The sequence below is a fragment of the Gastrolobium bilobum genome, unplaced genomic scaffold (genome assembly GCF_033153095.1).
Source record: "Gastrolobium bilobum isolate Gb01-03AN ecotype WA unplaced genomic scaffold, APGP_CSIRO_Gbil_v1 utg15942, whole genome shotgun sequence".
NCBI lineage: Eukaryota > Viridiplantae > Streptophyta > Magnoliopsida > Fabales > Fabaceae > Gastrolobium > Gastrolobium bilobum.
Genome location: NW_026896758.1, coordinates 31,149 through 46,130, shown reverse-complemented (window position 1 = coordinate 46,130; position 14,982 = coordinate 31,149). Strand labels below are relative to the sequence as shown.

Here is a 14,982-nt window from a genome sequence, read left to right as displayed (position 1 = left end):
CCGTACAATAAATGTTGGAGATTTTATTTTATTTATTTACTCTTATGCCCGATTAGAAGAAAAAGTGCCTGTCTCGTCCAACATAATCCCTGATTGACTTAGTGAATAGTGACCTTATCCACCATCATGGAATTTCCGGATATGCTTTCCCTTTACGATACAAAGAGAACAAAGTTATTATTATTATTATTTTTTAAAGTGAATAAAAAGAGCAAAGTATCTATATTCATGAATTTCCTTTTGTCTCTTCTTTGGTCTTTTCCAAGTCCAAACAACCTTGAGTTAATTATCCACAAATAATTCGGTTTTCATACTGTTTAGTCACCAAAGCGTAGTTATTGTTTCGGTTGTTTGAGCTTGGTAAGGTAAGAAATTGAAACGTGGTTAATAATAATTTCCCTACCAACCTTTTTTTTTTTTTTAAATATTCCTTTCCCAACCAACCCTTGCTTCCTATAAAAATGTTAAGCCAATGCTAACACGTACACATGATTATCTTCTCAATTTTGTTCGAATATTTTTTTGCGTTTGATTAGAATACTTTCTTTTATGTGTTTCCTATCTTTTTAATAAAATAATGGCAATTCTTTCCTTGAAAAATTTTATTCTTAAAGTTTTTGAGTTGTCTCTTTCATGATGTGATAACCACAGTTTCTCAAATTATTATTTGTCTGAACTTTAAAAAAGTAAATCCAAGTGGCAAATTTCAATTACAAACATTACATCGATCCCACCTTTATCACCATGCAACATCTGAAAATATTTAAACATTGTTATGATGAGATGTTTTGAAGATGTTGATGCTTCATTATGTTTGAACACATAAAAACGCATGGTTTTTTTTTTTTTAAGAATGAACATTTTTTCCCATACATTTTTTCTATTGTTGCTACAAAGAATTTTTTTTTTATAGTAATTGATTATAATTATGTATTACAGATAATATATAATTATAATAATAAACTTATTTTTTTCTTTTCTCAAATAATATTTGTTGATATGATAAAAAGAGAAAAAATAATTTTATCATTATAACTATATCCTTTTCGTAATCAATAATTAAAATCAACTACTACTGAAAAAAATTTCTGCAAGAGAAATAAATTTCCCTTAAACTATATATATGTTTCCGGGGGTATTCTCACCCATTTGGATATTAGTGGAGTAGAGCTGAAGAGTTTATCATTGGTTCTATGGGTGCTTTTCCTAAAATTCGAACCACTGATATTTTAGCCACAATAGTCCGCTCCTTAGGTATAACACACTTACAAATTGTGTCAACCCTTGAAATTAAATAAATTTATTTATTTATTTATTTAGAGTTAACTCAATCCTAATTATTTCTTTGAAGTGTATTGGCTCTCTCTGATATATCCCTATAAGTTTCGATTCTTTGAGCTGATGATTAGACTAATTCAAAGTGCGAAGCAAGTCAAAGAAAAAGATATTTAAACCCCTCACAAAAATGATATATGTGAATCAAACTAAAACCTTTTTCTTTTCACTTACTCAACTTTCTTATTACTAATTGAGTTACCATTGTTTGGTAACTAAATATATTTTTGAATGTGAACAAAAATACAAAAATGTTTTTTTACAAAAGTTTATACGTTGTCTTATGATCTCCCACAAAAGGGAGTTATTAAACAACTTTAATTTTTTATTGATACTTTAATGAGTTATTAATTGTACATTAGTTCTTATATTAATTTTTTAAAGCTTATTAAATATAATCAACAAATAATAATATATCAAATGATTCATATTACTATATATATATATATATATATATATATATATAAGAGACAATTTATTTGAGTGAGTTTATTTTTAAAGTGAACAATAAATTGTGTATTTATCAATAAATTTAATATATTAAAATGAAAATATATTTTGAATTAAATTTATGATAAATATATTTTTTATTCATCTTAAAGATAAGTTAATTATTTCAAAAAAATTATCTTAAATAAAAATATGAAATGTAATTCTCGAATAATTCTTCAATAAGGAATTCGTTGTGTTTTTTTTTATCATTATTTTAATATATTTTCAATTTTTAATTAATTATTTTAAAATTATTTAGGAAATATAGTTTCTCATGTACATAATTTTGATCATGCATATACAAAAAAGTGGATAAAACTCACTAAAAAAAGAGAAAAAAATGAATCTCATCTATTTTTTTGTATATATGAGATAATTTTGTCTCATGATAAAAAAATTATATTCCCAATTATTTATCAGAAAATGTATTGACAGTATTGTTGTCTTAAATATTCAACAAATAAGACACAAAACAGTTGAGAAATTTGATGAGACATACGTGGTCCTCTTGTAGTAATTATGGCGTGAAAGGGAACTGAGTCGTACTTTGAAATAGCTGGCGATGCTGCATGTATCAGAAACCACACTCATGATAATCTATTTCCGTTTTTATTTTTTATTTTTTATTCATTTATTTTTTAATTCAAAGTTTCATTGAAAGGCTAAAAAATAAAGAAGGGTAAGATAGATAAAATATTATATTTATCTACTTTTTTTGGTCTATTTTATCGATTTTTTTTTTGACATGCTTAAATTATAATTTCAACTTCATTTTCTTTTCTTTTCTTTTGAGATTGTGATCTAATGATACTAAAAAGGAGATAAGTAAGTAAAGTAGATAAAAAAAAGATAGGTATAACGTCATATCCCAAAAATAAATGATAATCTCAATTAATAACCATAGAAGAAAGAAAATGTGAAAGTGAATTAAGATTGTAATCTAACATATTAGAAGAAGTAGGTCAAATAGGCATGAAAAAAGTAGACATAATATTCTATTTTAAATAAAAAACAAATGCTTACTGTATATTAATTATTAATTAGACTATGTCAATTTCAAATATTGATTGTAAAGTAATAGAAATAACTTTAATGGTTTGTAAAAATCTCAATACCAAAGAAAAAAAATTTAGGAGGTGCTTATTTATTTTTAATTTTTTAATTTTTAGTTTTAGTTAACGATATATTTTTATGGGATAAAATATTTGACTACTTTATTTTCATTTCTATTCTACATACTCTTTCCCAATAACAACGTTATATTATAATCTTAATTATTCTTCATCATTTTTCTCTTCTTTTAAGATTATGGTATAATAATGTTTAAAAGAAGTAGGTATAAAAAAAAGCCGATATAATATCCTATCTCTATTTTTATTGATTTCAAAAAGGGCTTGGTGTTTGTCATTTTAAATGACATAAGTTATATCATTTTAGGAGAGAGATAAACACAGAAAATGAAAATCATGGAAGAGAGAAAGTGAATGGTTTTTTAATTTAAAATTTAAATAAAAAAATATATTCGGTGTCTATTTCTCTCTTAAAATGACATAACTTTATATCATTTAAAATGACAAACACTTTTCCCTTTCAAAAAATATTATTTTATTAGGCAATGTTATGTTAAATCCTTTCAAAAACTTAAAATAATAAGTTTTAAAAAATTAGAAGCATTTAATGCCTTAGAAAATTTTAAAATATTTAATGTTTTCTTTTAATATTTAAAAGGATATAGAATTATTCTTTTAACTTTCTATTTAAAATTTTACCTTTATTATAGCACAGCTTATTTTTATTTTTTTGGGTTAGAGTAAAAAAGTTTAAAGTAATGTAATATATTTTTAAGATAAAGCTAACTACTAGTCTTAATAAAAATATTCTTTTTGTTGTTTACCCAAAAAAAAAATATTTTTTTTGTTATATCTTTGTAAAACATTTCTAATGATTTTCTTAATACTTAATAAAAAATATAATAAATTTAAAAGCATAGGTATTTATTTATTTTTAAAAATATGTGTATTATACATTTAAAGCTTAAAAAAATATTTATGTTTTTTATCTAGGGAGCCGTTCCCTTTTATTTATTAATTTAGAATATTATCAAGCAAAATATTTAAAAGAATTTATGGTCAAAGAAAAGGTTTTCAGGGAAATTGCATATTTTCCACCAAACTCAGCAAATAACTATAAACCAACAAACAGTTTTTTGTTATCCAAACCAGGATTTTGTCACGGATAGGTACTTCTATTTATTAAATATTAGTTATTTCTCTCGTTTTCCTTACCTTAATTTTACCGTACGTTCAGACAGCACAACAAACAAACCCAGTACTAAAAAAAAATAAAAAAAATCAGACTCTTAACTCTCTGACATAACATGTCTTTAAAATCACATCTATTTTAAAATCATATCTACTTATAACCAGATTATTTTATGATGAATAAATTAAATTAATAATAAATATATCTCATTTCTTCATTTGGAGTTGAATAGAATCACAAAAATACCTTAAGTTTTCTCTATCAAAATTTTCACATAATTATATATCCAGAACTCAATTTTCAAATCACTGGTTAAGTTGAATTGACTCATGCCAATTAGTCTATGGTTATTAATTTAATTCATATATTATAAATTAATCTGATGTGTAGATATGATTTCAAAATATTTTTTTTTTCAAACAACTATAAAAATTTAAAAAGCACTTTCTTTATTGGGGAAGTTGGTTTTGACAACCTAGGTCCAAACGTATGTGGGTCCCACGATTTTTCCCAGTTTTCCATCAAACGGAGTCATAGCTGTTGGATGTCCCAATTGAGTTTGAGCCGCCAACCCCGTTGACTTCCAAATATGTGGCTATTTATTTTTTTTATTTATACAAAAAATAAATTAATGGTAATTAATAATTTCATTTAAAAAAAATGTGATGTTTTTTTAACAATATTTATAGTTTAAAATAAAATACATAAAATAAAAAAGGATACATTAAATATTTTTAAAAATCTAATACTCCTCCATCCTTCAGATTACCTGGATGTGGTAACTGTCATTTTTAGGAGTAATCATACTTTTAATAATTAATTATTGATATTTAAACCAATATGTTTAATTTAAATAATATGTATGAAAATAATTTATTTTATTTATATTTTTAAGTAAGTATAATATTTGAAGAAACAAATACTAGATAAACTTGTACATATAAAAGAAACGTTATTATTAAAAATAAAATAAGTACAAAAAGAAAGAAAGAAAGAAAGTAAAAAAATAATTGATTGATATGAAATAAGGGATATGAATAAGATATTCAAAACTAAAACAGATATTTCCCTTTATGGGAAAAATGTTCATTCAAGGATATAACTTTATGTTATTGAAAAAAATCATTCATTTTTATTAATCAATGGTTATAATTTATCAAATTTAATTATATAATAAATTATAATAATTCGTAATAAATTATAATAATTGATTGACGAAAATCAACTAAAATGACACATAGTTATATTCTTTAAAGGATTTGGTGTTTGTTATTTTAAATGACATAAATTATGTCATTTTAGGAGAGATATAGACACAAAAAATAAAAATTATGGGAGAGAGAAAATAAGTGATTTTTTTAATTTAAATTTTAAATAAAAAATAGTTTTGTGTCTATTTCTCTCTTAAAATAACATAATTTTATATTATTTAAAATGAAAAACACTTTTCTCTTTTTTAAAAGGACAAACATTTTCCATTCTATTTATATAAGTTTTTTTGGAAAAAATATTTATCCTTTTAAAGGATATGATTTTGAGTTATTTTATAGCATAACCGTTGATTTTTATCAATCAACTATTATAATTTATTAGGTCAAACGGTTATAATTAAGTAGTAATTCACAATAAATTACAACTATTGATTGATGAAAATCAACGATTAAAATATAAAAAGACATAAAGTTATATATTTTAAAAGGACAAATATTTTTTTTTCATGTTCTTAACATTTTAGATATTTTTAATGGGTTTGATATTTTTTATATTGTAAGTGATAAAATTATTTCCTATATATACATAAAAATATGTGAAGTTCATGTGAGATCATGTAGAGAGAAGTGAGATATAAAGAAAATATGGATCTCACATATTTGTTGTAGGAGATAATTTTATCTTCTAGAATAAAAGATACATTCAATCCATTTTTAAAAAAGAAAATATATTTTTCATTTCATTTAACATATAAAAAAAGTAAATGAAATTCACTAAATAAAATAGAGAGAAATAAAAACAATGAGTTCCATCCAATATATATTTGTGCATGAAATAATTTTAAAGATATTTCCTTTTGAAGAAGTTAATGTTACAGTAAACAACATTAAATTTTGTAAGTTTTAGTAAATTTAACGGTTTTTTAATAATCAAATTGAAGGAGTTTGGTTATGTATAAATTTTGATGTAAGAAAGTGGGGACCCACTCAGCGTGAAGAACAGGAAGCATTTACAAAGTGGGGGAATGAAGAGAAGTTTTGTACTTTTGATTCAGCGTCCGCTGTTTCTTCCAATTTATGTTCAGTTCAGTTCAGTTTAAGACGAACAAAACGTCGTTTTATGTTACAAAATGGAATTTTTCATTCACCCTTTGTAGACTTTTCCAATTCCCTCTATTTCTCTCTCTTCCTACCTTTCTCTGCTTGTAGAACCAACCCTTCAAAATTTGTCAACTCCTAAGTTTTCTGCTTGATTCATGTTTCTTTTCATTCTCCAATTGGTGCCCCTTTAGCCTTATCTTGAGTCCTTGACCTTGGTCTCTTTTTTTTCTTCATTGTTTTTTCTTTCTGGATGAGGGATTTTGATGGTGTGTAATATCTAGAGAAACAAAAGATCACAAATTTAAATACAAAAAAGGAAACTTTTTATCAGAGGAGTGGTTTTGTGCAAGCAAAGCAAGGCAAAACAATGAGCAGAAAGAAAAGGGTCTTTTCCATTAACAATATTGAAGAGGTTGCGGTTGACTTCTTCAACCATCTCTTGCAGGAGAAGCCTCAGATTCCGTTCTTCATTCCTCTGATTCTGATTGCTTGGGTTATTGAGAGATGGGTCTTCTCTTTCTCCACTTGGGTTCCTCTTGCACTTGCTGTGTGGGCTACTATACAGGTTGTCACTGGTTACTTTGATTGATTACTTTGCCCCCTTTTTCCTTACTCTATCATCTTTACAAAGTCACTTTCTCAAGGATGAACTTGCCTGATCAATTTAGTTTCATAATTCAATGAGTTAATTATTATTGAATGTTGTTGAATTGGGGCAATTTCATGATATTTCCATTGCATATGTAATTTGTTAGCATAATATGTTAGTTGATTGAAGTTATTTGCTATTGGAACTCTTAATTACCAATTGGAGACACGTGTTTAATAGAAGAAAATAGACCAAATTAGTGGTATTTGAGCTTGAGCTTCCTATTCTTATGTATACCCTTTTAATAAATATGTTTAGTTAACATCAAATTCTGTGCTAGGAAATTTCCCTCTTTTATCATCTCTAAGTTAATGGATTTTTTGAGTAGGGTATGATATAAGCAGTTGATGTGAATTTCTACTTATTCATTTTCAGTATGGGAGGTATCAACGCAAACTACTAGTGGAGGACTTGGATAAGAAATGGAAGCGAATTATACTAAACGTCTCGGTATATTTTCCTTATCTTTTCACACTTTTACATTCTCAATGTGCTTTATGAAGATGACTTCAACTTCCTGTTCATATAGCCCATCACACCATTGGAGCACTGTGATTGGCTGAATAAGTTGTTGACAGAAGTCTGGTCCAACTATTTTAACCCCAAGTTCTCAAAAAGGTTATCAGCTATAGTTGAGGTGAAATTTCACAGCCTTTTCCCAGTTACTACTTTGATGCATTTTTTCATCTTTATTCAACAGTGAACGCTAAAATTGCTAATTAGCTTTTACTTATATATATGTATATATTTTTTCTATCCATGACTAAGTTATATCGCATAGGCTCTACTTATATTTTTTACTTTTTGGAACTTTTAAAATTGGTAATGATAGAAGAAGTATATCACTAACAGAGATGGCATGATTCAAATAGTTCTATCTGCAGAAAACCTTAGATTCTGAACAACACAAGTTACATATAGTAGGATTTAGATAACCTGACATTTCCTGTTTCCCCTCATGTTGGAATAAATAAACATAATGTTTTGTTGATTACATCTTTGCCGGCAAGCAATAGAATCACTTGTTTTCTTTTCGTCTTATAATAAATTAAAACGTTGAAAGAGTGGATAAACTTCTTTTTGAAGACTCTTGATCATTTTACATTATATGGTCGGGATGCCCCATTATGCACTCTTTAGACATGCATTTTATAATTTGATAGATGAACTAATTTAGTTTTTCTTTCTTTTGTGTCTCTAGAAACGTTTAAAGCGCCGGAAACCAAGATTTCTAGTAAGTAACACTCATTTTCTTCTATGAAGGAGTTTGAGTAGTTTACAAAAACAGTTTGAACATTTCTGAGATAATGAATATTTAGTAGATGTGTACTGAACTAGAGCAATCCTTCTGTAGGAAAGAGTCGAGCTGCAAGAGTTTTCACTAGGATCATGCCCTCCTAGCTTGGCTCTGCAAGGGATGCGGTGGTTAACTATTGGTGATCAGGTTTTAGTTTTCTCTCACTATAGCATTTTTAGATATTTGATTTGGTTGCAATATGGGAAACAGATTCCAGTTTGAATCTGCAGGCATGTGTTTTTCCTTGATGTGATTTTACTACTACCACCACTACACTCACTAGGAGCTTTGGTACTTTTGCTATTTTTGTTGCCCCTCTCTTCCACTGTTACTGCTTCTGTTGTGTGATCTTTTTGTTGCCAGCCACAGCAAGTGCCCATGGAATTTTCTCATATCCATAGTTTGAAAACTAAAGTTTAATTTTACATACGAATCAAACATTAATTATCATAATTATGGGAACCTATGAATCATTTGTACAGCTTACCAATGCCACTTAAACGATTATATTTGATTTTCGTACTTCTATTACACTTGCTTTTCAAGGTAGTTTGCCTCTCCTTCATTTTTATTAAGGTCCTGACTTAATGCTGTGTCCTTTAGTTATTGATACATTACCAGATATCTGAGATTTTGATAAAGCCTTCTGTTGATATTTTACAGCGTGTCCTGCAACTGGGTTTTGATTGGGACACTAATGAAATGAGCATTTTGATGCTTGCTAAGCTTGCGAAGCCATTCATGGGAACTGCTCGAATTGTGATCAACAGTCTTCATATCAAGGGTGAAGTATGTAAAGCAATGTTTTTGCATTTTTGCTTCTCTAACGTAACAAAAGCTGTATAAAGTAAGGTGGGAGATATGAAAACAAAGTTGATTTGATTTTTGAAGCATGTAATTAACAATTGTTGCTTTGAGAATTATCAACCATGATTACCAGATCACCCACAATTTCCTGCATTACTAAGAAACTGGTTTGATCCCTTTTATTTTTATTAATCTAATCATCATTCGTATTCATTTTGCAGCTTCTATTTACACCAATTCTAGACGGAAAAGCACTTTTGTTTTCATTTGTATCAGCTCCTGAGGTGAGAGTAGGAGTTGCCTTTGGAAGCGGTGCAAGCCAGTCACTTCCTGCCACTGAGTGGCCTGGTGTTTCTTCTTGGCTGGTCTGTTTCCCCTGAGTTTAATATTATGTTTGTAGAGAAGTAACAAAGTTGCATTTGTTTGCGTTGAGTGCCCTAAACTATCTTATATTTATGGTGCTGTTGTCGAAAGATTAATACAATTTTGGTTCAGCTGCAACTTCTAGAAATCATCATGCACTACAGATATTGAAGCTGATTCTGTGTCAATGGATTTCAGCCTGATGCTTAAGTTCATTGAGATTTGTTAGCAGATGCATATAGCTTTAGTATAAGGACTGTTCATTGAGATTTGTTAGCAGATGCATATAATTTTTCAAAGAACAGAAGATGAAGCAGAAAGTTCTTTGTATTTTCAGAGAATTTATTTTGAGGGAATTGTAATATAAAGGCGGGCTGAGTTATGCTATTTAAAGAGCTATTTGAACCATTTAGCAATAATTGAAAACTGAAAGTATTGGAATAATTTCATCTGTCAAGTTGGGAACAGTTGGCTATTAAAATATCAGTTAGATGTTTGACCTCATATGCTCATTGTCTTAGCAAATTCTCAGAATTTTTTGTTTCTAAACTTTCTATTTTTCCCCAGGGGCTTCTTATGTTTCATGTTGATTTTAAGTTTCCATTTTATGCAGGAAAAACTTTTTACTGACACCTTGGTTAAAACCATGGTGGAACCTCGGCGTCGTTGTTTCACTTTACCTGCGGTTGATTTAAGGAAAAAGGCTGTTGGAGGCATTATATATATTAGAGTGATTTCAGCAAATAAACTTTCTAGGAGTTGCTTCAAGGCATCTAGGAGGCAACAAAATGGTACAACTTCAGAAGACAATTTTGATGACAAGGACCTACAGACATTTGTAGAGGTAGAAGTTGAGGAATTAACCAGGAGAACAGATGTCAGACTGGGTTCCACCCCTAGATGGGATGCACCATTTAATATGGTTTTGCATGATAATTCAGGAACTCTTCGTTTCAATCTTTATGAGAATTGTCCCAGCAGTGTGAAGTGTGACTATCTAGCTAATTGTGAAATCAAGGTACTGAAATTGATGTTCTCCTTTGTGAGCTAGCTACAGGAGGATATCAGTTACCAATAAATATTATTTTCATTCAGACATGAATTCTTTTTTTCCAGCTTTTATTTCTTTTCTGCACAACTTCTCGTCTCTGATAGTACACTAAGTTGACGTTTATGTCTTCGAGCAGATAAGGCATGTTGAAGATGATTCAACAATAATGTGGGCAATAGGACCTGATTCTGGGGTCATAGCAAAGCAAGCACTGTTTTGTGGAGATGAAATTGAAATGGTTGTCCCATTTGAGGGGGCCAACTCTGGAGAGGTACTATATCTATGATAATGTAATGATTAGTTCCTCCTGCCCCTCTTGCTTTCAATGAAGCTAACAAGGTTGTTCTTATTTCCTAATCTGAACAGGTATCTTGATTAAGTAAAATACTAAAAAACAGTAATCTAAATATGACTACATGATAATTCAATATTTATTCAGTGTATGTCAAAATGAACATTATTTAATTTCAGTTGTGTTGGTTGAGTTGTGAAGATGAAACATTGTATGGTATTAATCCTTTAAAATGGAGGGTAGAGTTTCATATTGATAGATTTTCTTGTTTAATGCTTTTGGCTGCTCTAGCATTCTGCTATCCTCTGCTGGTTGAGTTTATTGTATCAATTTGCTCTTTGTTCTTCCTAAACTAAACGGCCTTTTAATGTAGCATATTCTTACAATGGCATATCTCTTTTGACTGGTTTTTAATCACAGAACTAATATCAAAATGCCATCTTGTCACATTTTTGTACGTAAACATGGATAATTGATTTACCTTTCTGAATGCAAATAAAATTGTTATTGAATCAGTCATTTTATCCATTCTACCTCTTCTCTTCATTTTTTAGTTGAAGGTGAGCATTGTAGTAAAAGAGTGGCAATTTTCTGATGGTTCACATAGCTTGAACAATCTCCGGTCTAGCTCTCAGCAATCACTTAATGGATCATCAAATCTTCAGTTAAGAACTGGAAGGAAGCTTAACGTAACTATTGTGGAAGGAAAGGATCTTGCTGCAAAAGAAAAATCTGGGAAATTTGACCCATACATTAAATTGCAGTATGGAAAGGTATGTGACACGTGTGTCTGTGAGACACTGGTACTACAATTACTTGATTAACCGAGCTCGTAGGTTAATTGTTATGCTTTATCTCATTCTGTTGTTAATAATATTTTCAGGTTGTCCAGAGATCAAGGACTGCTCATACTCCAAATCCTATCTGGAATCAGACATTTGAATTTGATGAGATTAGTGGTGGTGAATACTTAAAAGTAAAAGGCTTTACTGAGGAAACTTTTGGAGATGAAAACATTGGTAGTGCACAAGTAAACTTGGAAGGACTAGTTGATGGCTCAGTTAGGGATGTATGGATCCCTCTTGAAAGAGTGCGTTCTGGTGAATTAAGACTTAAAATTGAAGCATTTAGGATGGACGACCAAGATGGATCAAGGGTGTGTTTTTTTTCAGTAGGAAATTAGTGATTCTTTGAATCATTTTAGTTACAATATGGAAAAAGGATGCAAAAGGAACATATTATATTTGCATAGTTTCATTTTATTTATTTTACCCATGACAGATTTTCACCTCTTGGGATATTCATTCTAACATGCTTTACTCCTTTGAAATGGCCAGGGTTCAGGTATAGGCCCAGGCAATGGTTGGATAGAACTTGTTCTGATTGAAGGAAGGGATCTTGTTGCTGCCGATCTCAGAGGCACAAGTGATCCATATGTGAGGGTACACTACGGAAGCTTTAAGAAAAAGACAAAGGTTGGCAATACTTCATCCTTGGTTTCTTTTTCATGAAATTGAATGTTTAAGATTTAAAATTTTATCTGTAACTACATAATTTTTAGATGTTCTCAAATTTATATATATATATATTTGGTCTGCATTTCCATGCTATTATTTCAGTCTTATAAAACTTAAGTACTTAATGGCTGTGGCATTGTGTGGTAGATTATATACAAAACTCTTAACCCTCGCTGGAACCAGACCCTAGAGTTCCCTGATGATGGAAGTCCACTGGTACTTTATGTCAAGGACCACAATGCGTTGCTACCAACATCAAGTATAGGTGAATGTGTTGTAGAATATCAAAGGTTGCCTCCAAACCAGATGGCTGACAAGTGGATACCTCTCCAAGGGGTCAAAAGGGGTGAGATTCACATCCAAATTACTAGAAAAGTCCCAGAGATGCAAAAGAGGCTTAGTCTAGACTCTGACCCTTCCTTGAGTAAACTACACCAAATTCCAAGCCAGGTGAGATCTTCCTACATGTCTCAAAACACTTATATACTAATTACTTATCTTTATTTTATGTTGCTATTCTAACACATAGTCCGGAAAATAACTTCTTTGCAAAAATGTAAGGGCTAAACTGCGTACAATTGATTTTCACCCCTTCCCTTGCATGTCAGGAAGTCTTGTACATCGGGGTTTGCCCTTATTCTAACACATTGTGTAAATTGAACTTTTTATCAGATAAAACAGACGATGATCAAGTTCCGGTCCTTAGTAGAGGATGGAAATCTTGAAGGACTCTCTACAACATTGAGTGAGCTAGAAACTCTAGAAGATACACAGGAAGGGTATATAGCACAGCTGGAGACTGAGCAAATGCTACTTCTCAGCAAAATAAAGGAACTTGGCCAAGAGATCACTAATTCTTCTCCTTCACTAAGCAGAAGATCTTCTGGAAGTGGGAACTAACCTTCATCAAATTAGTATTTAATATTTTCACATGCACAATATTTTGCTTAGGGGAGTCATCAAGGACAGATTTTGTACATGTTTCTCAGACTAGATAGTCTCTTCTTATGCTACCACATATTGCTTGTATATGGTTATTTGATCAATTTTTTGCTCTAGTGAAGTTCCTTTCTGGGGAGGGGGATTCATAATAAAAAGGAGCAACTTTATTCACACATGAACAAGAAATTAGTTTCTATGATTATGGATTTCCGTGAACTTCAATAAAAAACAGAGAATCGATTACTATTATATGGTTGATTTGAAATGAATGATATTTTAGCAAAAGATGAATCGGTTACTATTATCCCTCCTATTTCATTTTTACAACCAAATTAATCATCGTTGATTTCCGTCAATCTAACGGTTATATTAATTTTCAATAAATTATAATCATCAAATTGGCAAAAATTAATGATAATTAAATTGGTTGTAAGAATGGTAAACTTTTTTAGTGGTAAGTATATGTATCCTGCTGCTTTTTACTTCCAGTAACCAATTTCTTTTTGTACTTTTCTTGTAATTATTCTCATTTTGCATTACGTGTAATTAAAATTTTGGTCTCACTTTTAAGTTTTAATATTTGCTATTCAATCTGTTCTTTTCATATACTGAATAATAATTTTAACCAATTTAATTGACCTTTAATGTATAAAGAGAAATTCGTTTTCTCCTTAGTTAATTTTTTAAGTAAATAATATTTTTGTCACTCTAATTAGATTTAGTCAATGCTTAAATTTATTTAAACATTAAACATCTAAATAATAATTTAAATATACATTAAAATTAAAAAAAAAAGGTATTGCTCTAATTGCAAACTAATATTTAGTGATGTCAATGCCCTAATGCAAGTGCAATTATTAGGTAGCATTGTCAACAGATGAATTATATTTCACTCTCTTTATGAAGTGACTCTTAGAACTTGAACTTGAACTTGAACTTGCTATCTAGCATGTCAAATTCGGAATAACCAGATCGCCACTGTACCAACAACTTTGGGATTAACATTTTTATTTATACCCGTAGTTTATGTTTTTCTGACAAGAAAATATCTTATATATCATCTAAAATGAAAGACTTCCCATATTGGCTTTTTAATTATTGTGCATTTATTTAGTTAAAAATTACCACTATGTTCCGTTTTTAAGCAATCTACGGAGACCAGATTGCTTTTTCTATGTCAGAATTCCAAATAACTGAAACAAAAAAAATAAAATTCCTTTATGTTGTTTTGGGAAGTTCTGGGTTCAGAAAATGCATTGGTTTATATGTTTTCGGAGTCAAACGAGGAGCAATATACGGGTGCTGTACTGAGTAAATAATGTATCATCAATCTCAACCGACAAACAATGTTTGAGTGTGTCACATGTATATCCGAGTATTTCGACATTATATATTCGAATATATTACTCAATCAATGGTCATTGTAAAATAAGAACAGATGAATGATATGTTTACGTGTGAGAACGAAGTGTTAATTTTTAATTAAATTAACTTCACAATGGTAAAAAACAAAAACAATTAATGTCATAAACTTGCATAAACTCAAAATTTCTGAATAAAAAACAAAAATTCCTTTGCAATTTCTGTTATTCCAAGTTTCCAACTCCCCCTCGGATGCTAAAATCCTTTCCATCTATAAATCTTAAAAAAAAAAAAAAATTTA

The 14,982-nt window shown here is 29.4% G+C and overlaps 1 protein-coding gene across 2 annotated transcripts; it reads left to right on the top strand.

The window, feature by feature from the left end:
• Window positions 1-6,328: 6,328 nt before the first annotated feature.
• LOC133301886 (synaptotagmin-5-like) lies at window positions 6,329-13,552 on the top strand. Of its 2 annotated transcripts, none has more exons than XM_061501594.1 (14): window positions 6,329-6,966; window positions 7,426-7,500; window positions 7,580-7,687; window positions 8,252-8,284; window positions 8,405-8,494; window positions 9,011-9,136; window positions 9,376-9,519; window positions 10,131-10,535; window positions 10,705-10,839; window positions 11,415-11,633; window positions 11,744-12,016; window positions 12,198-12,335; window positions 12,525-12,827; window positions 13,050-13,552. In XM_061501594.1, the coding sequence occupies exons 1-14, from the start codon at window positions 6,769-6,771 to the stop codon at window positions 13,275-13,277; spliced, it is 2,475 nt and encodes an 824-aa protein (XP_061357578.1). In that variant the 5' UTR covers window positions 6,329-6,768; the 3' UTR covers window positions 13,278-13,552. The 2 variants fall into 2 exon arrangements, with proteins under 2 accessions (XP_061357578.1, XP_061357579.1); XM_061501595.1 differs by having other exon boundaries at window positions 11,744-12,020; window positions 12,211-12,335.
• The last annotated feature ends 1,430 nt before the right edge of the window (window positions 13,553-14,982 follow it).

Excerpts from the sequence above, each read along its gene's own strand:
- LOC133301886 (XM_061501594.1), top strand. The coding sequence starts at position 6,769 with ATGAGCAGAAAGAAAAGGGTCTTTTCCATTAACAATATTGAAGAGGTT. Across the intron at positions 7,688-8,251 it reads GGTTATCAGCTATAGTTGAG|AAACGTTTAAAGCGCCGGAA; the intron begins GTGAAATTTCAC and ends TTGTGTCTCTAG. Across the intron at positions 10,840-11,414 it reads AGGGGGCCAACTCTGGAGAG|TTGAAGGTGAGCATTGTAGT; the intron begins GTACTATATCTA and ends TTCATTTTTTAG.